The sequence below is a fragment of the Mugil cephalus genome, chromosome 14 (assembly GCF_022458985.1).
Source record: "Mugil cephalus isolate CIBA_MC_2020 chromosome 14, CIBA_Mcephalus_1.1, whole genome shotgun sequence".
NCBI classification, from domain to species: Eukaryota; Metazoa; Chordata; class Actinopteri; order Mugiliformes; family Mugilidae; genus Mugil; species Mugil cephalus.
In genome coordinates this window covers 10,960,056-10,988,043 of record NC_061783.1, presented here as the reverse complement: position 1 = coordinate 10,988,043, position 27,988 = coordinate 10,960,056, and the positions used below count along the sequence as shown (strand labels likewise).

Here is a 27,988-nt window from a genome sequence, read left to right as displayed (position 1 = left end):
AGACATTGTTAAGCTGCGCTCATGAATGTAATTTTCACATAAATAATTCCAGAAAATAATTTAAAACATGACTGTCTGGAATATAAGAAAATTACATTCAAAACACAGCAACTTTATTTGAATGCGTGTTGTCTGTGAAGATGCCACATCCGAAGTAAATGTGTTGGAAATTCAATGATGCATATTAGGTCTCTTGTGTGTTGCAGTCAACCGACAAACTAGAGGACATACCTGTGCTAATTCAATTTTCACGCTTTCATGATGCTACACTGTCTTGTGTTTTTCTTATTTTTCATTTAAAGGCCATCAAGCAATCAAACGGTGGATATACAAAACATTTAATAAAGCAACAATATATCATACAAGCTGTGTGATTAATGACATCCTCTCCAACCAAGGATAAACCAATGGCCATGAACACTGATCTGTTGTTTTAAGTCACCATATAAATGTCTCCTTAGATAACCTGTATGAACATGCAGTCTGTGTAGATATCCAGCACAGTCTTCTCCTCTGAATCTAAAACACTTTGAAGTGTCTAAGCAAAATACCGCCCTAAGGTCATGGTGTTCTTACCATCTTGCTTCCACCCATCAAATCCGTTCAGCAGTGTGCAGACAGACTGCGGGGCATGTGTGTTGTGGGTTTGTCCTGTGACTGACCCATGACTTAACTGGCTGTCACAGGGACTGAATGGCTTGCCAGCGAGCAGCTGTGGCCTCAGTGCCCCAGTCAGGCCTGTGGCCCTCAGTCCCAGTGTCTCTGTGCATGTGAGAGACATAATAGTGTCAGTGTTGGTGGTGCTAAAGAGCCAGTTTGTTGACGTTGAAGATTTTGACAGAGTGGTCGGCGCTGGCGCTGGCGAGCTGGACCCAGGAGCTCTCCTCCTCGATTTCACTCTGTCCGTCAGTCTGTCCGTCCTCCTCGCCGTTCCTTCGACCTGCTCGGCCGGCCCTCGGCCTCCAGCGGAGCCTCTTGACTGCCAAAGCGTGGCTTTGTCTGCGAAAGGACGTGATTAAGGGAAACGACGTAATACGGCGCAAATCCCCGGCGCATAGCACTGAACCATCTCTCCATGTACATTTACTTCTAGCACCAGATTGTTGGACCGCACTGAATCCAAACGCTGAAGCTCGTCTGAGCACAGCTGAAGATGACTCATAAACGGAAAGACCCAAAAAAAGCGGTCGATGCCTTCTGCCCTAACTTCTGCCCCACTTGAAGGAAGCAGCCGTTCGTCTCTGCCAACTACTGTCTTTTTCTCCAGAACACATAACAGAAAGCTCCTCGCCCTCTTTCTCTCAACGGCCACGCTACTACGCTAAACTGTCAGTTAAAGTTGCATCTGATAAATTCTCTGTAAGGATACGACGTGTCCGTTTCTCCACAGCTGCTCCAGTCGTCTCCCTCGGCGGGCTTCTGGACAGGCCTCCACCTGTACACCATGATCCTGCCGCACTCCAGGCCAACGGCAAGCAGGTAGCTGGGGAAGGTGAGAGAGGACACACACATATACAGGATCTATCGCGGTAGAACAGACCTTCAGTCCCTGCTCTAACCTACAAAATTTTACTAATTAGTTGTTTTGAACTAATATTTAACACATTCAATTCTAAATGTTTCTCCTGAACCTCTGACAGCAGTTTGACTTGCATGCTTGACGCAACATTATTATGTCAAAATGTGTCAATAATCAGGTTATTGATTATTTATGTAAAATCAACAATCAATCTCCAAGCTAACTAGCAAACTAGTTAGCTTCTATACAAATGAACCAATCAGAGATGACTGATGATCAGGCTGCAGCAACTAGAATTTCAAAAGAATTTAACCAGCAGTCAATAAGGTCATAGCTGTATCTGAAGTTATGTAACACGAAATATATATTAAAAAAAAGATTGAATGTCTGTGTCGCTGTGTATACCTGTTATCAGAGCAGAGTACGGGACAGAAAGCTACAGCAGTAGCAGAATCCCCCACATCCAAGATGGAAGAACATGGTTTAATCTCAGGAGCAGGCTCAGGGTCTCCAAAACCCCCTAATACGCACGGTCCCCATATTATCACCTGAACAGACACACATATACACACACACACAGTTTGAGTGTGCACCCACAAAATGCTTTCTACTCAAGGTACAACCACAATCGTTACTTTATTAGATAAAAAAAAAGTAATAGAATTCTTTTAGTTTTCTTTCAATATTTGAGAACCACCTTCTTGTCCCGGCTGGACGTAACAAAGTATCTGCTGTCGGGGCTCCAGTCACAGGACCAGATGATCCGGCTGTGTATGGCCGTGTCCTTTCCCGTGTGTGCGTACAGTGAGAACTGGGGCTCTGCGTATAAAAGAACCAAAACAGACACAGCCATTATCACCCCCCCGAGATGACACATATTTGGTCACATTCCATTCATACGACACATCTCCTTTTCAACAGAGGACGAGCCGGTAGCAAAAGTTTGTGTTATGACTACTACAGCATGACATCAGCATGTCTAGACCCCCGCCTCGCCGCTCTGTAGCAACAAAGCCTCTCCCGAGCGACAAATAAACAACCCAACAAGACAGAGAACCTCATTTCAGCCAGCCATTTCAGTCACTTTTGGTTTATGACCTGCTGCTGTTTATTTCCACAGCCTTAGTCATTTCAGAGCTCAGATTGGTTTTCCCCAGAGAGCTTGTTTGTATGCTGCTGGCAGCCGCCTGTCTGCACTAGACCTGCTCTCCACTGGCACTCAGACACACACACACACATAACAGTGCCGTCATGTATAGACAGCTGTAAAACCAGAAGAGTCAGAGTTAACCACCGTGCTGCGTCCTCTCCCTCTGCAGAATGCACTCGTATATTTGAGGCTGTATAGTTTGGTGCACACACACGTACGGGTATTCTTTTTACGTGTGCATCCGCGAGCCGCCGTGGGTTGCTCAGTTCAATCAGAGCTGGAGAGCCAAAGACAGACAAATTAAAGAGAGCACAGAGGATACGTGCTCGGTTTAACTTGCAAAGGGATAAAAGAGCTGCATATGTAAAAGGCTACAAAGATTAAACAGAAAGGCAACAGTGGCTCTTTAATGAAGATGTCTGTGCGCTTGACCCACGAGGGAGAGGGAGAGGTGCAAAAGGAAGGGAGGAGGACACGCCGAGACGAAACAGGTAGGAGGCAGGAAATGTGAGGATGGAGGGTGTGGGTCTGTTTGATCAGCTCTGACTTCATTTAACCTTCCCTAGTCTAGCCGGTGAGAGTGTGTCTTCTTCACAATCACCTTGAGTGATTCAGCAGCCAACCAGAATAGACGGGAGCCCCCCCCTCCCCCTCACTGCCGCCCCCTTCTTGTAAAGCTCTCTGCTCCTCTCTCACAAACAAACACACCAATCTGACTCGGCGTATCTCACCGTACATGCGAACAGGGGAGCGCAGGACAGGTTAGCCTCTGTCAGTGCTCATTAAGACCGTCCACGGGCGGCGGGAGAAACAGGAGACGCTTTACCAGGTGCAGGCAGGAGCTAATCCTTTGAGCTTAAACGGTGTGTTCTGCTAAGCTTGAATGCAGGATTGAGTTATATGTCTAAACCAGGGCGCTGAGGTTCTGTCATATAAAGAAACTCTCCAGGATCTACAGCAGCCCTGCAATACATGGCACTGGCCATTAGAAGCACTAATCCAGTAAGAACTGCGGATCTGTGCAGCCCATACATTGCCACCCCCCCACTAGCAGGGTGCATGTAGCTGGAACTGGAAAATGCTTGTACTCGATTACCAAACGAAAAGCTATTCACTTTATCAAACAAACACATTACAGTCATCAGCTGTTGCTGTTGTTGTTGTTGTTCAGTAGGAGTTTGCTAGCTGACGTTTTTTCTCTCTCCGGCAAACTAATAGTGCAGGTTGTCAATCAACCACTGTCCACGGTTTAGGTTGGAGCTGTTGTTAAGCTTTTGGTAGGAATATGTGTTGATGCTAAAGCCAAGGTGTAAGACTAATACTGTCTGTAAGCTAAATGTACTTGGCTGAGAAGGAAAAGTAATTGACAGATGTGCCTCTCACAAGGTGAGGCCGATTTTATACCTCTTTCTGTCAGCTTTAGTTACTTTGAGAAACTGGATTAATAATAATTATGAACGACGTAGCGGTATTTACCTACACATTACTGGTTGACTTAATAAAATACGATATATCAAAACATGTTGTCATGCATGTCATCCGTCTCGTCATCCTCCATGGTTTTGTTCGCCTGAAATATTTTTACTAATTAACAGAGGTCCTCAGTTAAAACTAGTCCACTGTGAATAGGGCTTAGGTTTAACATGCTCAGAGCTGGATCTTACTTTATACTCAGGGATGTTTTTGTGGGAAGAAAATATTTGCTGTGCAAACCTTTTAAGTATTAAAAGTAAAGATAGGAACGCTTTTAAAAATTAAACTCATATAAAAAGCCATTAACAGAAATATACTAATATTGTTGGTGTGTTCACTTTTGCATTTAAAAGCTTTTTCAGGCATTTTAGAGATGTAAAGAAAGTATAGATGTGGCCTCTTTGGGGGCCAAGCAATCAGTGACAGGACTCTTCCTTCTTCTCAACACTGGAAATAGGTCTTCATGACTCATGACTGAGTGTTTGGGGAAATTGTCTTGCTGCAGTAAAATCACACTACTAGAACGTCTGCTCTTAATCTGATTTTAGTTTATCGAAGGAAACATTTTTTTTGCGTCAAGTCATCAATTAATATTAAATCACAATCATATTTAACACATATTAGGAATGAAAATATACAGATCTGCTGATGCAGACAATGAAAAATGGAAAGTTTGGCATCAAGGGAAGTTTGGTATCACACTCATGCTGATGCAAGCGAAAACAATGAGCTGAAGGAAACACAGTGACATGACAAATGATCGAATGTTCAAATCAAATTAATAGGATGAAACCATGAGAAGGTGGCCTGCGTGCATTCACAGGATTAATCAGGATTTTGGTCCAGAGATGATTTCTTACGCCTCCATTTTTCAGCCCGTGTGGACACTGACAGTGTTGACCTTAGAGAAACAAATCGCTTTTTCTATCCGTTAATGTCACCAGCACTGAGTTAAGTCTGAAAGGGGGGTAAAGGTCAAGCCAAACAGACACATTGACTGACAAAGAGAGATGCAGCATACTATAAAACCGATATTTCCAATAAGTCACAAAAATATTAATGGCTGCGGTGCTGTCATTCGCCTAAAATCCAACCAGAGGCTCGCGTAAGGCCACTATCAGGGTTTGTTTCATATCATAGCTGCACCGACTATCCTGCTAGAATAACTTTGTTGAAGGAGGACCGTTAGTTTAATTTAATATGTGGTCAGTTTACAAAAACGTGCAGAGAAAACATCTTTTTATTTAAATTTAAAATTTAATTATATTTCCTGCACTGGCTGCTGTTTGGCTGAGTTTCATTCAATACATCACTTGTTTGGCTCGTCACAGTATTAATAAGGCGAGTCCTTCCAATAGGGCCTGCTTGACTTGGAAATCAATTTGGAACAAATCTTCCTCAGCGTGTTTACCTTATTTTCAATTAATCTGAATTCAGGTCGTCTGCCAGCAAAGCTCCAGCATTTTCTTTTTGTCTTGAAGATGACACTCGGACAGATTTTTAATTAAACTAAATTGGAGAAGACCTATTATTTCATGACACATTGGAAAGCAAATCCTGAAAATTCAACAATGATGAATATTTAAGAGGTGGACAGTCGTCGTTTCTCACCTGGGCTTTCCGGCGTGACGGGGTTCCGTCTCCATAAAGACCAGGTGCGATCTCGGGAAACGGCCAGTAGGAGCTGCGAGTCGGGTGAGAAGGCCATCTGGGTAACTGTGAGGGTGTGGCAAGGGAGCATCTGGAGCTGACGCCACGTGGCTGTGCTCCACAGCAGCACTGCTGCATGCTCGGCTTTGGATGCCTGGAAAGACGGCGTAAACAAAATCTAATTAAATGAAATGAAATTACACAACTCAGCACCTTCAAATGGCACCATAAAGCTTTTTTTTCCTTTGAGGATTACAAGCTTATTTGTGTTAATGTGTATTTAAAGAAATTTAAATTTGTGGGGGAAAATTTAAAAATATATATATAAATGTCTAATCAACCAAAGATTTTGCCTCCCCTGCAGTACCTCTACGACCCCCTAGGGAGAATGGCCACAACAGGAAATAAAAAGGAATGTGAGGTGGACTCTGAAGAGTCCTGGCTTGTGGCTGCGTAAGCTAGAAACTACACACAGCTGTGAAGGCTACCAGCTGTGTGCTTGTCTGTGCAACAAGGTCAGGACAAGGTAGCTACCACTGATACCAAACTGACAGCACACTGCTTGGTGTATGTTATGGTGTGAAAATAGCCATGTATGTCCTGATCCCCTCTGCTCTAATGTCCGTTGCACAGGTGGGTCATGTAGTCGTGACTGTGACATGGTTTCTGTCCCGGGTGTCATCGCTCTGACCTTGCACGCGGACGCCACCACCGTCCTGAGGCTGTCAGACGCGAGACAGAACATCTCGAAGCCGTGGCCGTACCTGGAGACAGGAGAAGGACGGTCGCACAAAGGTTAATCGTCACCACGCTGCGCTGGATATATGGAAGGACGGAAAGGATGTTAAAGACAGACAGATGAAGGGAGGAAGGGGTGAACAAGAGCAGAGAAAGTGCTCCCAGTCTGACAGTAAATTAACTATTCTGTTATTCCAAAAGCTCCGACAAGCTCCCGGGGCCCGAGCCATCACCACTCGCTGACAGGTAAATAATTAGACGTGTGAAATTAAAATACCGATCTGTGATGACGAGTCGTTCTCCCGCTGACAGAGATTAACAAAGATGATGCTCCGGCTAATCACTCACAGCCTAATTCCTTTTAGCTCGCCATCACCTGGTTGTTTTAAAATGTCAACATGGTGAAACCGTAGGCTCCAACTCAGCGGAAAGAAATCGCTCCCCTACCAGGAAGCTTTCAAACGCTGCAGCTTTTTTGGCCACGGCGATTATTTATGCCACGAAAATAATTTGGCCACTTACTCATTTTAATGCTTCTATTATGCACTAAATGATTCAAGGGATGAGCCAAATGGAGGCGGAAAACTGCTTTTCAACACACACAATGTCCGAATCTCAAACAAATGGCCATGCCATACGTCATGTTTATGGCGGATTGACTGGTAAATGGATTTAGCATTGGCTACAAATGGAGGCAATATATTCAGCCTGCAGAAGAGGAGCCTCATGGGACGGCCGGAAGCTGCATCCTGATTGGCTGATGAATAAGAGGGAGGCAACAACAAAGAGCTCTGGAAAGGCATTTTCAGACACAAGAAACTCTTTTGGCAAAACCAAACAAATAGAGGTCCATTGGGAAATGTTATATCATATATGTGTCCTTACAAGAAAGGAAATATATGAAATAGAAATCAGAATTCAAGCATGCTCACACATGCAAGGTGCAATAAACATAGTAATGACTTAACACTGGACGGAAACTTCAGAGAAACGAGACTCACAGTTTCTGAACCTCAGGCCAAAGTGTGTTCTGGAGAAGATGATCCTCGGGTGGCGGCTCTGTACACGAACATAATAAAGTGTTAATGACAGACTTGAAAATCCATAACTGTAATAATAACTGTAATTTCAAAAGTCCCGATAACGGAACCGTTTTAAAACTCGGAATACAGTCACTCTCCAATTTACTAAATGGGGATTAAACCCAAGTGAGTATTATAATCTTCCTTATTTAAATCCCTGTGCTGGGAATTTGGAGGCCAGGTCAGGTCAGGCCAGGTGTTTTTGGAGTTGTTCCTAAACCGTTTTTGTGTGTGTGCCTTGGTCTTAGGCTGCATCCTGCTGGGGATGGATGCTGCCACCAACGCGTGTCAATGTTATGTGGTGTAAACTTTCCCAGCTAAACACTGTATTGTCATGATGGTCAATGCTGTTAATGTCTGCCGTCAGTGGTTTTAATGTTGTGGCTGATCAATGTATGGATAGCATACAAGTTAAAGGAAAAGAAAGACCTGTAAAAAGAAACCCTGAGACAAAGACTGAACTAACAGCGACATGCTAGACTGAGTACACGATGATCGCCTCCAGACGATGTTCCCTCACATTCACATACGGTTTTCTTTTGTATTTCAATTGCATGAAATCCTCAGCCCCAGAAATCACTGCCTTCCCCCCCTAAAAGAAGCTATTTTGAAACAACTGCAGCTTTATCTGCGATTCTTAACGGCTGTTGGCTTTGAGGGGGATCAAGTCTAGCCGAGTGCCAAACCTCTCCCTCACGCTGCAGGATGCGCGCGCCGTCTTCGTGTTGCATGTAATTGAAAGCTACACTCCTTGTGTTTCTGTTATTGGTCATCTGCTTTCCATTTAGCCTCATTATTCATTTCTCTCCCAGCCTGGGGAAGCCAATCAAACAAGTGAAAATGCATTGTTAACAACAGTCTCCACACTTGGTTGCTCCCTACATTGCCCGAGGTCGTTGATACTTAAACTTTGCAATCACATAAGCCTGCCTTCTAATTAGCATTGCAGATTAAGGAGTGGCTTCAATCATGCTGATGACAGCCCTTGACACCCTCTAGCCCAGGGGTTTTAATAACGTTGCGCTACTTTCTCTTCATTTGACTCTCTTTCATTTCCCATCTGCTCATTTCCTACAATTAGTTTCCCTTTCTCCCCTTGTTCTTCTTTTCCTTTTCCCCTGCATCCTTTCTAAACTTTCCATAAATGCAACTTCTCTTTAAAAGTCAGATTTTTTTATTTTTTTTTATCACTTTTTTTTTAAGTATTTTTTGCTTTGGAGTCAATTTGCAATGAGAACCTGCAATTTTCCTGTCTCGTTGGAAGATTTCTTGCTCCTGCTCGCATCATTGCTCCCTGTCAACTGTTCTTCCTCCACCACCGACCACACTTCTCCAGCTGTAATACCGTCAGCCTCCGGCTGCCCTCAGACGCTGTGGACTCCAGACGTGAAGCAATAAGTAACTGTCCGCCTGGCTGCATATCATTGTCTCTTATAAGAACAACCAGCGACAGGCAGACAGGAACTCTTAAATGTGTGCTGAGGCTGCTCAGTGGATCACACCGAGGAATATGAATCAGACTATGTGACCGCGGAGGGAGACGGGGGGGATGCCCTTTGGCTTGAAATGATTTGTCAAATGATGTGTTTCAGGTAATAAATATGCAGCGATGTTTGCGTGGCTTTGCAGTACCGGTCAGGTGGAGCGGGTGGAAGTAAGACTCCTGGTACTGGTCGGATACACTGCTGAACTGTTCCTTTTCTTCATTGTTTTTTGGGGCAAGGTCACCTGTAAAATAAAGTAAAAAAAAAAAAGAAGAAGAAAAGTCACAACAGTTTAAAGCTACTGTTTGGAGTGAGACTGATTTTAGTGAAATAAAAACCGATGAGACAAACCTCGGCTCCAAACAAAGAGCCGGGAATTTACCTTGAAATACAGCCTTGTTGGACAGACCCAAGGCAGGTGTGCTGGCTCCCTCTGGAAGGTTGGCACAGTCCTGGCGAGCATCAGACCGATGAATGGAAAGAGATATTCACAAATCAAAAACCATGTGTGTGTGGGGACTGGACAGTCCAGTTAGTAGTTCTTAAAGATGAAACCGTTTTGGAAACGGATCCTCAGATGTGTTGAAAGCATCTTTCAAGATGATCATCTCTACCTCTGGGATAATTCATATTTTTTTTAGGTAACAACTTCGCTGTCCACTCACGTTGGACGCCAGCAGCTTTTCCTTCGAGCTCCCAGAGATGTTAGCAAAGTTCTCCACAAAGTTGCGAGGCGCCTGAAACACTCTCAGGACCTTCTCATCGGCTCCAGACACGAACTGAAACCTTCCAACTATGGCCAGGCACTGCATGTCATATCCGTGGATCTGCGGCCGTGAGATTTCGTGCCAGGTCGCCTGCAGCGGTGAAAGACACAAAAAGAGATCGGAAATGGTTGCCAGGAGAAAACTGCCAGCCTTTTCAAGCGATCTCTAACGTTTGGGGACTTTGTTTTCTTGGCCCTCAATAAAGGCATTTGAAAGCAAGCCAAAGACAACATTGATTCTCCTGTTCAAGTGAAACACTTCCAGGTTTAAGATGCAAAGTGTTCTCTCAGGGGACAATGGAGGGCTCAAACTACAATGAGCGCATTTTGTTTGGCACTGGCACGAGGTGGCACCGTGGCAATAGTCCGAGCTGGCATCTTTAATAACGTAATTTAAGTAGGACTCCTGATTATGACTCAACACCAGCTGAATGCTAAGCTGTTCCGACTCTTCTTCTAACACTTTTACGTAGATAAACTGGAGTCAGAAGTGAGCCCTTTTCATCTAATGTTAGTATCCCGCATCCCGAAGGTGTTGAATCAATCCCAGAAGCCGGGCATCATTCCCTCACAAATATATATGATTACTTCTGGTGAACTCTTTATTATCAAGTCACAGCCTCCTAAAATTCAATCAGAGACAGAGCCTAAACATATTTTATCAGAGCGCAGCAAGCAGAAAATATATATTAGCAAGTGACTATATCCCACAAAGGTTAATACAACTTTCCAGTGCTGAAAGAAGAGCAGCATACTAAGTAACCACAGCCAAGAAGAAATAGAGCGGCAAGAAATTTAAAAGGCAAAACATTCCTCAAAAGTCAATGTCAACATGTTGATGTGTGTAAAATACCCTCTTTTACATAATGAAAGGTGAATAAGGAAACACTTTTCTTGATCCCAAGTTATGGATACACAAATCTCATTTAGTCTTTAATATGTGCTCCCATTTTAACACAGACGTTTTGTCCGAGTCCGTGTTGGATATATCCATGTGTCAACACAGACAGCATGTAACCAGAAACTAACAGCAGAAATTAGGTAGATATGTCATACTCTCACTAAATTTAGTCAAATGAAATCGAGTAAATGAGGGGCAGTTGTGTGTCTGTTTTACCTGTGCGCTGCCTTGCTTCCTCCACGGAGTGAACAGTCTGGTGGTCTGGTCTGATCCCACACTGAGGAGGAACTCACCCTCAGGATCCCAGCTCAGGTCTTGAACTGCATTGAAGTGACCTGAGATCACGATTCCAGGTCTCCACTGTCCCTGTACAGAGAGAATAGTAATATTCATGATACAACCATCCCAATTTGTCTTAATGACGACCACCACCACCACAGCTGATGCCTAATGGTGTACTCTATTGCCTACGATTTACAGCTTCATTCAGTGGTTGATGCTAATGTGATCTCCTGTGAAACATTAGCGCCTTAAGGTTTGTGCTGAAGTTTAAATTTACCTTCCAACCGTAACTGAATCCCAGTGATGTTTAAGCATTCATTGGGACCGTTTCAGACCGCTGCTCTTTTTATCTAGACACCCTCAAAGGCCTGCGCTAAGCCAGTCAAACTGAGTGGCAGACAGGAGACTTGGTGTGACTAATTACACTAATCACATTCTCATAGGACAGCACTGTGAAAAGGCATGGCCACTAAAGGCTATTTCAAAAACAACTGTCACTCTGCTACTTTGTGAGTGAGAATTCACACCAATCAAGTTGCAGTTTAATTTCGTGTCCAGACCCGCATTACACACTGTATGCAGTCAGGAACTTGTAGGAGTTTATTACTGTATTATGATGATACAGTGAAGTTGACATTTGGCCTTTTGGACATAAAATGTCATTAGCTAATTGCTGTTATTGTATTAGCCATTGGGGTGAAATTTTCCCCTAATTAGTTTATGACATGTTGACTCAAGGCAAAAATGGAAATTGGACGTCGCAGTGGGCTCAAAAATACCAAAATGTAATCAGTTTGTGAACATTTGTGCCAAATTTTCAGAAATTCTATGAAGATGTCCTTCATATATTGTGTTCTCACCACCATATCTGTGCACAGTACGGTGACTTTAATTAATACTGCGCTTTACGCTACCTCCACCATTTACAAAAGAATGTTGGATTATACACTGTACTTAATGATTTATATTTTACCAACTCTTTCAATCCTATAGGACTTCTACACAGAGCAGTTGGCACAGCAACTTGTAGTCATCATGATGTCACATCCTGTTTCCATAGCGTCATTCCTCGTCATCCGTTTTTTAAAGTCCGGTTGGACACTACAGTATTGTAGAACTAACGTTACTTCTCAGTAAAGCTCTTAGCATTAGCATCTTTTATTTAGATACATTCATCATAACTGAAATGACCTATAACTAACTTCAACTGAGAACTGAGGCTAATCCACTTTTTCAAATCCACACTAGTTCGTATGGATCATTGTCAAGTCCAATTTTCCTTAATTTGATCTAATGATCCACATTTTTCCCAGTCTCGCTGTATTTACTGATACATTTCACCATGTCTTTGCCACTCAGGGGGGAGTGGCCCTGGGCAGCAGTGACATGAATGCATACCCTCTATACTGCAGCCAAACACCAGGGGGAGCTCTACTTGCATTGGCTTCACTTTTGAGGAGCATGTCCATCGCCCATCTTTATACAGTCTGTGGTTCACAACAATGAGGTGGACAGATGGACAGCTACACACATATAGAGCTAGGAAACTCATGCATTTCTTCAGTCAAACTACCGTATTCTACTAGTAAAGTTTAAAGTGATTCTCACCTCCTGATCTTGGTCCTTGCACCAGAGATGCAGCGCACCATGAAAGGCATGAGCCACAATCATGGAGCCATCCGGACTCATCTGGCAGCCGTAGAAACCCAGAGTGTTGCCACCAACCTCCCCTACGCGCACCTGGTGTGAAAGAAAAAAAATAAACACGTTGTGGGGGCGGTCATTACTGATAAGAACTCATCCGCCTTTTCAACAAATTTACGATGTCACATAATTTCTGTGACATCAGGTGGGCGAAGAACATTTGGTTTCTGGGTCAGACTTGATGCAGACAAAGATGAAAGAAACCTGTAACAACATGAATCAGGTGACTCACATGGAGTAAAGGCAACTGATGAAAGTAGGTTACTTATGTAAATGCAGCTTTTTCTATGATCCTCATCCTATAGGATTACAAGCAGCGGTTTATTTGTCCTGTCAAACAATTCATAAAAGTGCAGGCTGAGATTTATAGAAAAAAAAGGGGGAAAGAGGAAAAAGTTAAGGCTGTCATATTTGTTTTGTGTCTCCCCTCAAGATTTATTAACTAACAGACTCCATAAGGGAAAACAGGAGAAAAAAACTGCAAATTAGCCTGACAAGTCAGATGAAAAATTATGCAAAATAAGACTTATTAGAGTTGAATAAACTCTTGTTTTTTTTTTCTAACAAAATAAATTTGTCTAATAAACAATGAAAGCCGCTGTGGCACAGCAAATCACATTAAAGAAATAATCATGAAAGATGGCGACGCTTGAGAAGGATTTACATAAACTGGATTCGGGTGGGAGCCCGTGACCCCTGCGTTCATGTAGCACGTGGAGTCGGAGCTTCCACTGACAAACCAATCTAATTTTAAAACACCAGCAATCACCACTTCCCACGTCTGAACAAAGCTGGAAAACAAAATCGCTCCTTTAGCATTCTCAGCACCTGTCCGATTGAGGGCACCTTGCTTTTGTGCCCACAGACGGCTCCGTGTCAAATCATCAACCGGGACAGAAAGCCCATTTTCATTTAAGTGCTGTTCCCAATTACACTGACAAATGAAAATTTACTTGTTAAATCTCCGTCCGAGGTCGTCCTGACTTTAAGTTTCTTTGTTTTTTTTTTCATTGTTTGTTTTTTCATAAGGACGAAAAAAAGTGAGTGCATTTAAATAAAGCGCAAATGTGGGAGGTAAAACAGAGGATTACAAGTGAGCAATAGTCATCAATAATAAGAACTAAACAGCTTGTAATTAATTCTAAAAATAAAAATAAATAAATAAAATCTGCATTCATTTACGACGGCATCCACAGAGAATGCAAATTACACACTAAAATAGAGGAAACAAGACAATATTACTATCCCATCCTTTTGCTTTTATAACTAGTGGGATTTCATGAAGGATCATAGAACTAGACAGAAATAACAGAAGGCATAAAAAAATATTTAAAGAGTGGACCAGGAGCTAGAGAGTTCTTCTAAGCAGGAGCTGTCAATTGCTTGACCTACAACTGGCTCATACAAGAAACAAACAAGCTTTATCTCTTAGAAATATGATGGACAGCGTAAGGCACCGAGCATATGCCCTTAATATCTGCATATCGTGGTCCAAATGAAAGTCTCCCTGCCGTGAGGAATTCAAACAATTAAAAGCTTTATTGGGCCCTGATGCTTTGGAGCTAAACTGGGCCCAACGGGGAGATCTATTCAAACCAATAGCAGCAGAACCAACCCCAGAGAGTGCTGCACAGCTCCCTCCGCAGCACTATGTTCTGAATCCAGATCCAGCCACGTTATATCTCTCCCATCTTTAATTAGCTTGTGTCTTAAATGGTATGAGAAGTGCTAAATTCATGCTAAAATGATTAAAATCAGAAGAGTTGCACGGCTCAGCCCGTTATCTTTTCTTAAGCCCAGCCTTGAGAGAACGCTCAGCTGCAGCACGTAACCTCGGGTCGACTGCAGGAAATGCAGCGTGCACACACTGCATGTAAAATGAATCACTTAAAAGTGCAGACGCAAACACGCACGCAGAAGAACACACGTCTATGTCTGTCTACTGTACACAGCTGCAAAGTGAGGCCCTCGATCAACCCTGCCTCCTGGGCCGCCTGCGCTGGTCATCAATGACCTTCAAAGTAATGCCTGTACGCAGGCTGAACGACGGCGCAACTAATGACAACGATAAAGGCGCGCCTTTACTTTGAACGGCACCATCCTCCAGCAAGCGGGGGAGCGAGACGCGGCGAGGAAAGAGGGACGACCGAGAAGAAGAGGGCGAGATTGAGAGGGAACGAGATGCAACATTAAGCAGATTGATTTTAAAATTCTGCACACAAGTGCCAGCCGTAAATCACGCGAAAACTCACGGAGGCAAAAAGCCGTCATCTGTCTTGTTTACGAGAGGGGGGAACAATACGGATGCGTGCCGCCGCCTTATTGCCGGGCAGTGGAAGTATTGGGGAGGAATAGAACAAGGACAGCAAAGAGGGGAAGACATCTATCTTTCTTGGGAGGAGAGAAAGGGTGACGAGGCCGAATGAGGAAACCCACAGAGTGTGGAGCACAGGGTTTCACATCAACTCGCTGCCAGCGAGAGCGGGTCACGCCTTCAGCTCCTCTTGATGCCGTTTAGGACAACATAGAATATTAAAGTGACGGATTATTTCCATTACCTATAAATCTATCCCTTTCTCTCAGTGAACTAGTCAGTCATTTAATAAAGTATAAAATGAAAACATTTGTAACATGCCCAAAGACTAACTCGGCGTGATTTGGGAAAAGACTAGCAAAGCAACTTAGGAAAAAAAAAGTTAAACTGCCATTACATACTCTATTGGGAAAGGTTACTTTCATAATAAAAGCTTTTTAGTATGAACTTTGCAGAATGTTTTGTGGGAGTTCCCAAGACAGTAATTACGTGGGTAATTACTTTATATATCATTTAAATTCAGGTTTTATCGACATTTTAGAAATATTACAGAGGACAGAATGTTTAATGTCAGAGAAGATTGGTGTTCTGTGTGTTTGGTTCAGAAAGCCCTAGATGTTCTTTTATCAACACAGCTTGGTATATTTTTATTTTTTTATATCTCTGTGAAAATGACTGTCTTAAAATGGGAGATAATTGAAAAAAAAAAAGTTTCTGTTTTGCTGCACCAAAGGTCCAAAATTGAAAAGACATATTCTATTTTCAGTATTCATGGTGACAGTATTACATGTTGAAGTGTTCACACAGGCTTAGACTGAACATTTTGTGGTTCCTCAATAACTCAACTATATTTGCTCGCCAGTTCATTAGGTACACAAGTGAAACAACCCTGAACTAAATCTTTCCTTTGTGAAGGTTATGGCATTTTTCTTGTGCTGTTGGTTGTATTATTGAATTGTATTGTGTTGTACTGGCACATGTTCCTATTATTTTGACAATCCCATTTTAGTCAGTGGCTAAATAGGCTGAATAATGTAAATAACATTATTATTACAAATAACACAACCCATTTTGTGTTTAATTCTATCTAGTTTAACAGGACCACAAACTATATCCTCCACAATGATCATACAGTTGAACTACAGCATCACAGAGGACACGTCTCCTGTCCTCCAGCTGATGATGTACACATTTAAAATCCGTATGAATGTATACCTAAATTGCACACTTGTTTCCTCCACTGACAAAGTAGGGTAAGGTGGGATGAGAGAGAGCTTCACTAATTAAGAATGCCAGAGAGCAAGGTAGCTCCATCAATAATGACGCAATAAAGGAAATCAGAAAATCCTCATGTTTAGGAAACATTACCAGCAAATGTTATATTTGTTTGACTTGACCAGATGTCAGATTCCCTCCACACAATTCAGTTGCTAAACTTTTTTTTTTTTTTTTGAAAAACGAATAAGTGCCAAAGCCTGCAGTTCCTCAAATGGCCACTTGAGGCTGTCTCCAAAAATGAATCTCCATAAACTGCCATATAAAAATGGTTCCACTTTATAGCAGAAACATTCATTCATTCATTCATTTTCTGTAACCGTGTCTTCTGAAGGATCGTCGAGGGGCAGGAGCCAATACAGCTGCCATTGTTGCAATTCAATACATTTTGTTCCAATTCAATACTTTTTGTTTCAATACTTGAATATAGTTTATTCTATTCTATTATTATCTTATTATTTTTATCTTACTATTCATCTTTTACACAATACACTCTTTATTCCTGTCATTTTTCTGCCCCTATATATGCTGTTGCTAACTGCAATTTCCCCACTGTGGAACAAATGAAGGTTTTTCTATTCTATTCTATTGGGTGAGAGCGTTAACGCTGCCAGTCTATCGCAGGACTAACACAGAGAGACAACCACTCACACCTTCAACCAATTTTCAGAATCACCAGTGAACCTAACAAACATGTCTTTGAACCTCCAAGAACCTCCCTATAGCAGAAACAAACATGTTTTTTGTGTGTGTGTGTCTGTTTTGTTTTTTAAAAAAACTACTACAAAAAAAGATTTTGGTCATTTCCGGGCCCAACATATTTGAATTAGCTGTGAGTTGGGAGGGGTCAGGCCAAAATGCCACCACACTAAGCTTCACCCGAACCAATTGACGCCAACCAAAGGTTGTATTCATTTACATCAGGCATGTCAAACATACGGCCCGCGGGCCGGACCCGGCCCGTTGGGTCATTTAATCCGGCCCGGCATAAATTTCTGAGTATGTCAAAAAAAGAAGCGAGTCTCTAGCTAATTTCTATTAAAAGTTCTGATTTTTTAAAATAAATACAAACCAAATGCTCCCTCCGGCCGCTAGAGGGCAGTAAATGTGTAAAAGCGCTCACGTCAAGCATGCGGCACTGACACGAGTTAGTCACAGGAAATAAACATTCGCAACGTGATGTGTCCAAGTAAAAATAAACCGGCAATCTTGCTTCACCATTCACCACTACTAAACAAGTTATCGGTCAACACACCCTTCCCAAAATGGCACTGTCAAAAAAAAGAAGAGTGGACACGGAGTGCAGAGTTTTCCAGGAGAAATGGACGAGAAGTATTTATTCACAGAAGTGAATGCAAAACCAGTGTGCTTGGTATGTAATCAGCAAGTTGCAGTGTTCAAAGAGTTTAATATTCGGCGCCACTATGAGACTCATCATAAAGACAAGTATGTCATATTAAAGACAATTAATATTGTGCAGTATATTCTCAACTTCAGTAGGCCCAGCCTAGTAGTTTGATCTGATGTAGTCTAATCCTATTGCCCATGCACTGCTATAACTTTTTTATTTTATTTATTTTATTTTATTTTGTATTTCTTTTTTTATTTATTTCAAAGCAGTATGACAATTAAGGCGAAAATATTTTTTTTATAGCTCCCACTTGAGTTTGTTTAGTGTGGTGAGTTGGTTCAGGTGTAAAACTGCATTCACTCAACTGTTAAAATAAACCAGTTGTGAACACATTCACGGCCAAACATGAAAAATATTTTTTTCCCATTGTTTTTGAATAAATGTGTTGTGCTTAGAAAAGATCCCTTGTCATCCGTGATTATAATATGTAGGGTAGGCTACAAATGTAGGCTGAATGATAAAGCATAGTACTGAAAAACAAAGCTAAATATTTGGAGTTGAAATTCTTTTACTGATCCGGCCCACCTGAGAACAGAAAGTCTGGATCCGGCCCCAGAGCCAAACTGAGTTTGACATGCCTGATTTACATATTCACACATTTTGGAGTTGGTGGCTTCTTTTGATCTGTCACGTGACCAAGTGCATCTTGAAGACACTGCAATCACTGAGGTCTAAAAATAGGTTATCTCTAAAACACAAACACAAACACACACACACACACACACACACACACACACACACACAGGAACTGGTAATCCCTCCAGGCGTTGCGGTGGCCCGCTGTGGTCAGCCGGCGATGTTAATTACCAGTGTGTCTCGTTAGCAAGATGTGCTTTACGCAGCGGTGGGCCCCCCGACCACCCCACTACTCACCCTGCTCTCCATTAAATCTCACCAATTACTCTAATCAGTGTGAAGAAGCGGAGCACTTCTTTGTAAAAATCAGCTAATTAAGGCACACATGGCTGGTCATTTAGTGCTGCGGAATCTGCTCTGCCAAAAACTTCAGCGTCCTGATGAGCGGGCTGTTATGGGGCCTATTAGGAAACGCTGAAAAGGGGCCGGATGCCTTCAAATCAAATGTGTAAAGACAGAGACAAAACATACAGTTTAATTCATTGATGTTTCTTTGTTGTAACACGTGCGTTTGCGTGTGTATCCGCGTGTGTGTGTCAGAGCTTCAGAGGTTAAGCTTCCTTTGTAGGTAGGGAACCTGTCAGTTCAAAGGGTTTCGCTCTCAAACAGAAATAGAGAAAGAGAAAAATAAAGGGGAGACTCATATGCTATGCACTTTCACATTCGACAAAAAGGTTATTCCAGGTAGGGGGCCGCATTTCTTTCTTCTTCTTCTTCTTTTTTTTTTTTTAGTTTTGGCATCAAGAGGAAAGAGCTCGAGCTGTGGAAGGGAGATTGGCCACACCACATTTGACGCCCACTGCAGCTTTTCATTTCCACTGTCTAATCACACTGAGGAGAATATGTGACATCAGCTCTGGCTTCGGGCCCTAATCACGGTCCCTTTGTTAGCGGCGAGAGACGAGATTTTTCACGGTTTCTCCCGTCCCGTGGCCTTCGCCGCTCGTCGCTGCCGATGCAAACGATGAGATCAAAAGGTGCAAAAAAATGTCACTGATCAAGTGTGGGATCTTTCTCATCACCACCGAGTGTGATCACACTCAAGGTGCCTGGCACGACGAGGTGAGCGAGTGTGCGCGCGACACCAGTGTAGGTTGTGCGAGTCCATCTCTGTCCGTCTTATATTTTTGTGTTTCTGACGTAAGAGCTCCCGTGTGGCTGTCAGGTGCAGGGAAAGGTAATATGAGGTAGACCTGAACCACCTGGGAATATGCCAGATGTATTTTGTGTGTGTTAAAAAAAAAAAACAACTATCGGGCAGATGGGCAGAGAACTGCTTTTTCTTCGCCATCCACACTTGTGTTAAATTTAGCCCCATCCTAGCACAACAGCAGCTGTTGAGAGCTCAAAGAGATGAGGTGGAAGGGAGAGAAATGAAAGAAGGACAGAGATAATGTGAGGGAGGGAGCGAACGAGGAAGGGAGGCAAGCGGCGGAGGACACAAAATTATGCGACGGGGGTGTGGGGGAGTGAAAGGGAAAGACAGATCACGGATTAAAAAAAAAAAAAACGGAGAAATGTGGAGCAGGGGGCTATGGCACGTCTTCAACCGACCTCTCCAACTCCTGTCGGAAGTGTTGGGGAATGAGCCTTAAAAGAGGGGGTTCGGTGTGAGTGAGTGATGGAAGGGAAGATGGGGGAGGACAACAACGGCTTGTCTAAACTCACAGTGGTGCGCTGGGCTCGGCGCCTCTTCATCACTGTCTATCACTTCTATTCCTGACACCTCAATGTCAGGGAGAGTGGAAACCGACGCAGGGGCACTGACAGCAGGAGAGGGGATACTGGGGGAGGGCAGGGGCTCCACGTCATGTCATGAGCTACTGAAAGGAAGGCTGGCAGAAACAGAGGGGGGAATAGCGCGTGTGTTTCTATGCGGACGTGTGCGCCGAGCCTGTGTTGTGTTGGTTGATGGATTCCATGTGTGTAAGAGTGTGTGTGCATGTGTGTGTGTAGGATCTGTATCTTGTATTCAAGTCAACACTGACCTGCTCTACCCAGACTCCAGATCCCTCCTCAGGGGCCCAGAGGATCATGGTTTTGTCCATGGAGGCGGAGAGCAGACTGAGAGGCTGTTGCAGCTCCCCGTCTGCAGGGGGAGACAAAGAGGCATTGGAACATAAATACAGGAACAGATCATACAGCCATTCACAGCACTAGCCCCGAGGTTGAACTGAGATACAGACTATCACAGCTTATAACTCGCAGACACTTTCAACCTGTGAGAAGGTATGCGAGTATACTTTACCGCATGTATCATTTTTATTTTTATGCATCTTGTTCATGAGAGAAATGGATTGAGTTTGTCATTGATTTTCCTTTAGTGTCGCACAGCATCTCGAGCAGCAATTACGCTCACGCTTTTCACTCTCACCAAGTTTGCTCCGAATATCCCAGCATCAACTGTGCTGCACCAAAAAACAAACAAACAGGAACGACAGAAAGCTGCCGTAGTTAACGAGTCTCAGATAGTCAAATAGCTGAAGGAACGTGATTTCCCACTCAGATCCTGTAACTGCACAGGGAATGTTCACGTCTTAAGATGGGAAAAATATCAAGACGGGGAAAAAAAATAAAAAAAATAAAAAATAGTATGAGACCCTTTGCACTCATAATTTCACAGCTTTACTAACTTGAAGCCTCTACACATGTGAGGTACACAAAAGAGTCAAGTGTGAGGCGACGTAACGAGCATTTAAGGCAAAGGCAGGTTAGAGAGACGATTTATCACATCCACCAGCATTTCCCTAGACAGCTAATTAAGTCAATAACATTTCACACCTGTGCTTTTTCTTTGCCTTTTTTAAACTGTCACAGTCTGGAACACAAACAGAGGGAAACAGTGCCTCTAAGCTCTGTGCGTAAGCCAATCGCTTCACTTCCACTAGCTGTGGAGAACAGGCAAGTGATAGAACTGAGTGAGTTTTGCCTGAATTTGTTTATCTTCTGAGGACCTACTGGTAATTTCCCGAAAACACGTTGGAACGCTCGGGCATCATTAGTGACGGACGCCCTGCGCCTTTTTAATCACCTCTGTAGAAAGGAGGCTGCCAGTGAACTCCGTAGACCCAGTTCTCGTGTCCTGCCAGCACGGTTTCAAGGGACACAGCAAACACCGAGGACACATCTGTATCAGAAACACAAAGAGAAACGGACACTCACTTAAAAAGATACCAGCTTATAGTGTTTACATGCAAAGGGTAACCGGTTTAATGAATAGATGGTCTACTTCTTGTCTCCAATTACATGAAATCTTCTAAAGTGTGTGTGACCTGAACAAAGGTAAACATAAATACACACGCAATTCGCAGAAGTTTGTAACCTCTATGCGCCATTACTCCATCAAAAAGCATATCGCTTCACTCGGTTAATTAGCACCCTTTTTATAATCAAGCCCGGGTGGCCCACTCACCTCTCTCCTTCACTTCAAAAATGTCCTCTTTCATTCGGATGATGGTGTGATCGTCCTCTGTGTGGGTGTCTGTGCCAGACTTGGCACAAAGCCTCCACACTCTGATGAGAGAGTCCTGTGAACAGCTGGCTAATAACAGCTCCGCACCTGAATGAGTCAGAGAGAAAACCTGAAAACCTGAAAACCTTCCCTCCTGAAAGACATTTTCTATTAGTTCTTCAAGCACCGTGCTGCAGAAAGCAGCCACCGACTGTGGTATTAGTTACACAGTGGTGGTGCATCGGTTTGAAGTGTATTATAAAAGATTATGCTGAGAAAAGAAGTGATTATTAGAGTAAGACTGGTCAGTCAGCTGATTTTGTTGGCCAATGTTGGCCTATCATACATATATTGGTATCGGTATAACTAAAAAATGATGCAAGACAAAAATGCATGGGGTTGTTTGGTCATGGTTCCATCACATGGTTTGTCCAGTTGAGTGCTCCAACCATATATAAGAAATATCAGCTATTATATTAATATTAATATTATTGTACTGCCTGAAATTTGTATCAGCCAACGACATCCAGTATAGTTCTGGCTTTAGTGCAGCTGGTAACACAAGTAATGAACAATACTTTGAAATCAGACATAAAGTATGAAATTTAGTGGTCACTATGTTTAAGTTAGTTCCTACAAAAGTTCCTACAAAGTTCCTAGAAAAAGTCTTCGGGGACAGGACAACCAGCTGTCAACGCTGACATATTATCCCCTTAAAACTATGAATTTGACCCATCCGCAGCAACATTAGCGACCATGGCTCCTTGGGACGCCGGCACAATAAATCACACCGTAGAATCACACCTGTGTTTTTCCAACTGAGGTGATCTCCAGAGAACGCCGTGACATGCAATTTAGGCGACATGCATTTTGAAATAGAACGTCTTTTTGATTTCGGACTATTGGCCCAGAGAGACGGGGAATTTGAAAACCACCACCCCATAGCAGCGACCTTCCTTGAAGGCAGCAGTCAGGATGCCGCCGATGCACATACAAAAATGGTGTAGGAACAACTCAAAAAAACCAAGGTGTTGAATTGGCCTCCAACTTCTCTAAATCTGAAACTAGTCAAGTATCTGTGGGATGATCTAGACCCCTCTCCTCAACTCACAGGACCCAAACTAAAAACTATCAACATCCTGTTTTGAGGTGGTCATAATGTTATGCCTGTTTTATCTGATTTATCTTTATCTGCTGTAGACTGTGTCTGTCATTTGTTGCCAATAATATAGCGTGTGTTAGGTTTACTAGCTGGAGTGAACAGAACTTAGAAGTTAAATCTAAAACAATGAGATGACTCATGCTGTGAGGTCTATAGAGGTGAGAGCATCATTCACTCTGATTAATGTAATAACCTTATATGTAATAGTTACAGAGCGGCTTCAAATCATTCATGTTACGCCAACCGAACACACTGCACTTTAGCATTTAGCTTAAAGCGGAGCTGATTATGTTTAAGGTGATAAAGGTTGAGCCAATTAAGAGGCGAGATCAGCGCGTCTGTGGAATTCCAGCGCGCGTTTCATCCGTTTTAATCTGTAATCAAGGCGCACGACAAGAACGCCACTGACTGCGACGGAGCCGGTGAGACAGCAGGCCAAACGGACGCAGACAGGTGGTAAACAAAGCACATGCCACTATTCCTGAGAGTGCCCATCTATCACATTACGTGTTCCAGTTTTAGTCCGGTGGTCACCGGTCCGGTCTTACCTCTGCCAAGATAAACAGACGTAATTAAAATTCCTCTGCTGCTACCACCTAAGGCCTCCGGAGCGTCGGGAGAGGGGACAATTATAGTTTGTCAATCACAGCGCGCTGACACTGATGAAAATGACAATGATGATTTTTTTTGTTTGTTTTTTGTTTAGCCACTTGCCTGAAACTCTGCCAGACACTTAAAAAAAAAAAAAAACTTGACTCAGATTTACCCGTAGGCGACGAATTAAGATCTAACTTTGACTTTCATTTATTTATGTCTTTATTTATGTCTGCCGTGTTTTTTCAAACTCTTTTGTTCGGAGTCTAACAAACCTGTGATTCTGATCATTAAAGGAGGAGAAATAAAAATGCATCGTAAAACAGACGAAGCGTAGACAGACAACGCCTCAAAACAGCATCGTGCGCTCATCCCCAATATTTACAGCTATGATAAACTGCTCCTCTCGAGCTGCAATTTGCCATCTGTCAAGCCATAAAAGAACAGAATGATTTATTTAACTACTATCACGGACGAGAGAGGGCTTTGTCATTCCTGTGGGAATACGCCACACAAACAGACTTCACTTCGTCTATTTGCTGGCTCGTGGCTCGGTTGCGTGGAGTAGGTCATAGACCGTGAGTAGGAAGGAGACGCTGGTGAAGAGGGCTGGTGAAGGAGAGGAGATAGCTTTTACACAGTCAGAACGCTGCGGTAATGAAGTGCCCTTGAACAAGGTTACGCAATTAGTGAAGCCCGGATCGGATTTATGCATTAACACGTGCGATCAAAATACTGTGAGTCACACTTGGGATGCTGGAGCTGGACTTTGGCGTAAAAGGCTGTAAATAAAGAACGTAGTTCAGATGAGGTGCGCCTCTTTGCTTCTTAGTTTTTTTTGGTTGAGGAAAGTTAAACAGCACCTGTCTCTCATCCAACTGATTGAAGGCGGTGACTTGAAATCTCATCACAGCTCTCAGAGTTTAGTTTCAAAGCCCAGAAACTGCACGAGTCAGATTACTAGAAATGGTTTAGATCTGCTAAAATTAGCTTTTCAGAAAAAAACACACCATCACATAAATGTCTAACTTACCACATCTGATACTGTGTTGCCTATAAATCTCCCAGCTACATTAGCCATCAACAGCAATTACATAAGAACATTTAAGAAACTGATTATATTATATTATATTATATTATGAAAGAACAGGAACAGCAGTAATGTAATGTATTAAGATTATATTATTATATAATGCTTTTGTATGATATGGGACTGCATACTGTACATAAAACTACAATTTTACTTGCAGAAAGGGGGTTTTGACAGAACAGAAACATGCTTCCATATATATTTTGTGTACAGCTGATGAGCAACCACTCTGGAAACAACTCCTTCTAACCAGGTGCTATTCCTCAAACACTGTCTCTAATCACTCACCTGTTGATGCCCAGGCCACTCCACGAACCCAGTCTTCATGCCCTTGCAGCGACATGGCTCTCTGGAGCTGTTGCATGAGAATTTGAAAAAGTCAAACGCTGGCCTCAAATTTTAAGTATTCAAATGGAAGAGTTGGCTAAGGACTCATAAACGAGTCAGGTATCGATCTAAAGTTACCTGTCCGTTGGACTGCACATACAGATGCACCCGAGAGTCATCGCCCCCGCAGGCCAGTATGGGAACTGTGAGAAACAAGAATGATGTGGAAAGTCAGGATGAAGCAGAGCAGCAAAGCAACAAAAAGCAATGACGAATAGTAGCGAAAAGTTATGCAAGACTGGTTCTGACTATTTGGTTACATGCATTAAAATATAAACTGAGATGGATAATAAGAGAGGGAAAATGTGTGAACAGTGTGTGAATACGTGGAACAGTTTAGGCTTACCTCTGGTGCCTGGTAACAGCACCAGAGAGACATCCATCATGAAACCACTTCCAAAAGACAGAGTATGGAGGCACTCGGCTGAGGAACACACATGTACAATAAATGGAATCAGTCTCGTACGATCACATGAGCTGCACATGAAAATACACTTCGGCTCATCTTGTAAAACATCTGACGCTTTCCTTTGCCTCACCTTATGTGAGAAAGCAAAGTGGATTTCTAAAATCTGCATTCAGCTACCAAGATAACTCAGGTCGCATTTTTATCTGGGAGTGTAACTCAAGGTTATGCAGGTCCGCACAAACACAAACTCCATGAGTGTCAAGCTGGGTTAGTGTTCTTTTGCAATGGTAGGTGGACAGAAACCTTCAGCAAAAGAAAGCTAATAATACAGACTGTAACCTGGGACACCAGTGATGTACCAACTTAAACCACATTAATCATTTATCCAGAAAACAAATGAGGCCTTTCACTTTTATTTTTAATTACTGAGAGGTCATTTTCAGAGTCTGTTTTAAAAGGATATACTATATGGATACAATGATACAGTTCTGCAGTAAAGAAGAGGTGGTGTAATTTATCATGTTGCTTGTAACGTTGCCATGCTCTCTAGCAGCCATTAGAGGGCAGAAACACACTAATACTAATGTAAGAAAGATACCAAAATAATTCATTTAATATATATACTCATATTATTAGATAGATTCAAAATTCAAAAGTTCAAAATGACTTGGAACATTTTTCACATTGTAATGGTATTAAATACAATTCCATTTAAATGAATTAATAAGTGGATCTCCCATATTTTGTGTTTCATACCTTCATTGGTGTCACTGCAGAGCCACAGTTTAACCGTGGAGTCTGATCCTGAAGAGGCCACCAGGACCTTTGAGTCCTCTGTGTAGATGGCATCCACAGCACATACTGGAGCAGTGTGGCCCTTACACTCAGCTGACTGGATGAACTGGAAATAAAACAATTTATTTTAGTCATGCAGTTATAAATCAGCACATAGCATATGTTGCTTTGCTTTGTAAAAGGAAACAGAACAACTGCCCTGGGAGCAAGCCCTTCTTTAATAAGGGATTCATGAAAAAGGTAGAAATTTTTGATTACCTTCCCATCATGAGCTTTCCAGAGGATGAGTCGATTGTCTGAGCCTCCTGAGACAAGGTGACACTCTGGGGCTGGGACGACAATAACAACACAGTTGTCATGGTTTGTGTGTCATGCCTCTAAATAACATTTAAGACAAATCTAAATATTACAGCACACAATGTCATGTTTAGGCAACAGCTTTCAAACTAAACTGCAGATTTTGGAGAGCCTTGTGATTTTGAAGATTCACTTTTAATGTTTGCTGTGAAAGATGTTGACAAAGCTGCACAGACCACAGGCCACTGACTACGACTTTGTCAAACAGATGGGCTCTGTTTCTCCTGATATTTTTTGTTTTGCTTTGTTTTTTGACTTATAATCACTATTTCTTTCTTTTGTATATACAAATTCTTGCACATTTCTATCCATGTTTAAAATGGTCGAAATAAAATTCATTCATTCATTCATACTTCACATTCATCAATCAATGTTTGCCAGCAGCACTGGTTAAGTAAACAAAATAATATTGAATAGTCTTGGAAGGAAATATCTAAATACTCTCACTTATCAATATATTAGGAACAAAGGTGAACTCATTCTAATACGACAGGCCTGTTATAATGTTCAGTTCACGCTGAAACAGCAGAAGAAATGGGATTTAGTTTACTGGCTAAAATGGGGATATCGATACAACACAGTACAACGCAATAGTACTACAAACCACAGCCTCACAAGTTCTTTCATCCATTTGCAAATGCTGAATACCCTAACCTCTAACCTTCATGACACTAAGATCTAGTGCATGACCCTATTAGGATGCATTCGCTTTTACTAATACACTTAATGAACTGTCTCGTGAGTGTAGTGTATTTTCACCACACGTCACCAGAATATGTTTGACAGGTCCAACATCAGTTTCTTTCCTCCCCACACTCACCACCGTCCTCTTTGTGGACCCACTGGACTGTGTTCACTCTGCCCGTGTGCCCATTCAGCAGAGCGACAACTCTTCTCTCCTACAATAAAACCAAATGATGCGTTTACCGACAAGAAAATACGTTTATTTAAACCTGCAGTGTGCTCCAGTAACGTTAGCTGTGCTGAAAGAACAGCGACAGCTAATTTTACAGTACCAGTGAAAGCTTTTACTACCTGCGGGTCGTACAGAGCCACCGAGTTACACGTCCCAAAAGCAATAGTTCCGCCACGACTCCAAGAAACAACTTTTGGCGTCCTGTTTGCACAACAAGCTACATGGCATGTTTCAATTACGGGCGCCGCCATCTTGGAAACTGAAGTTGTGGAGTTGCTGTGAATGTGGCCGTGAATGAACAGCAGCGCCGTGACAACAGTTCCGCAGCAGTTTGACTCTAGAGTCTACTGTATGTTTGATTTGTTTAAAGCAGTTATGAAGCATGTAATTATTATTTTTTATTATCGTTTTATTTTATATTTTGATGTTTATTTTGCAAAAA

General features: G+C 42.5%; 1 protein-coding gene across 1 annotated transcript; it reads right to left on the bottom strand.

Moving 5' to 3' along the window:
* Positions 1 to 322: 322 nt before the first annotated feature.
* elp2 (elongator acetyltransferase complex subunit 2) lies at positions 323 to 27,829 on the bottom strand. The gene is made up of 22 exons (XM_047605909.1): positions 27,666 to 27,829; positions 27,451 to 27,529; positions 26,532 to 26,602; positions 26,235 to 26,379; positions 25,416 to 25,493; positions 25,148 to 25,212; positions 24,971 to 25,037; positions 21,798 to 21,944; positions 21,417 to 21,512; positions 20,374 to 20,474; positions 12,654 to 12,785; positions 10,980 to 11,129; positions 9,762 to 9,953; positions 9,479 to 9,548; positions 9,245 to 9,340; positions 7,532 to 7,589; positions 6,484 to 6,556; positions 5,754 to 5,946; positions 2,217 to 2,338; positions 1,925 to 2,067; positions 1,370 to 1,483; positions 323 to 999 (listed from the first exon to the last, which is right to left on the bottom strand). The coding sequence occupies exons 1-22, from the start codon at positions 27,795 to 27,797 to the stop codon at positions 804 to 806; spliced, it is 2,520 nt and encodes an 839-aa protein (XP_047461865.1). The 5' UTR covers positions 27,798 to 27,829; the 3' UTR covers positions 323 to 803.
* Positions 27,830 to 27,988: the final 159 nt, after the last annotated feature.

What these genes read in the sequence shown, in the direction of transcription:
- elp2 (XM_047605909.1), bottom strand. Translation starts at nt 27,797, where the DNA reads ATGGCGGCGCCCGTAATTGAAACATGCCATGTAGCTTGTTGTGCAAAC. An exon ending in TGGCCTGAGGTTCAGAAACT is followed by an intron (nt 6,557 to 7,531) that starts GTGAGTCTCGTT and finishes TCCTGTCTCCAG; the next exon opens with GTACGGCCACGGCTTCGAGA. An exon ending in CGTCCAGCCGGGACAAGAAG is followed by an intron (nt 2,068 to 2,216) that starts GTGGTTCTCAAA and finishes GTGTCTGTTCAG; the next exon opens with GTGATAATATGGGGACCGTG.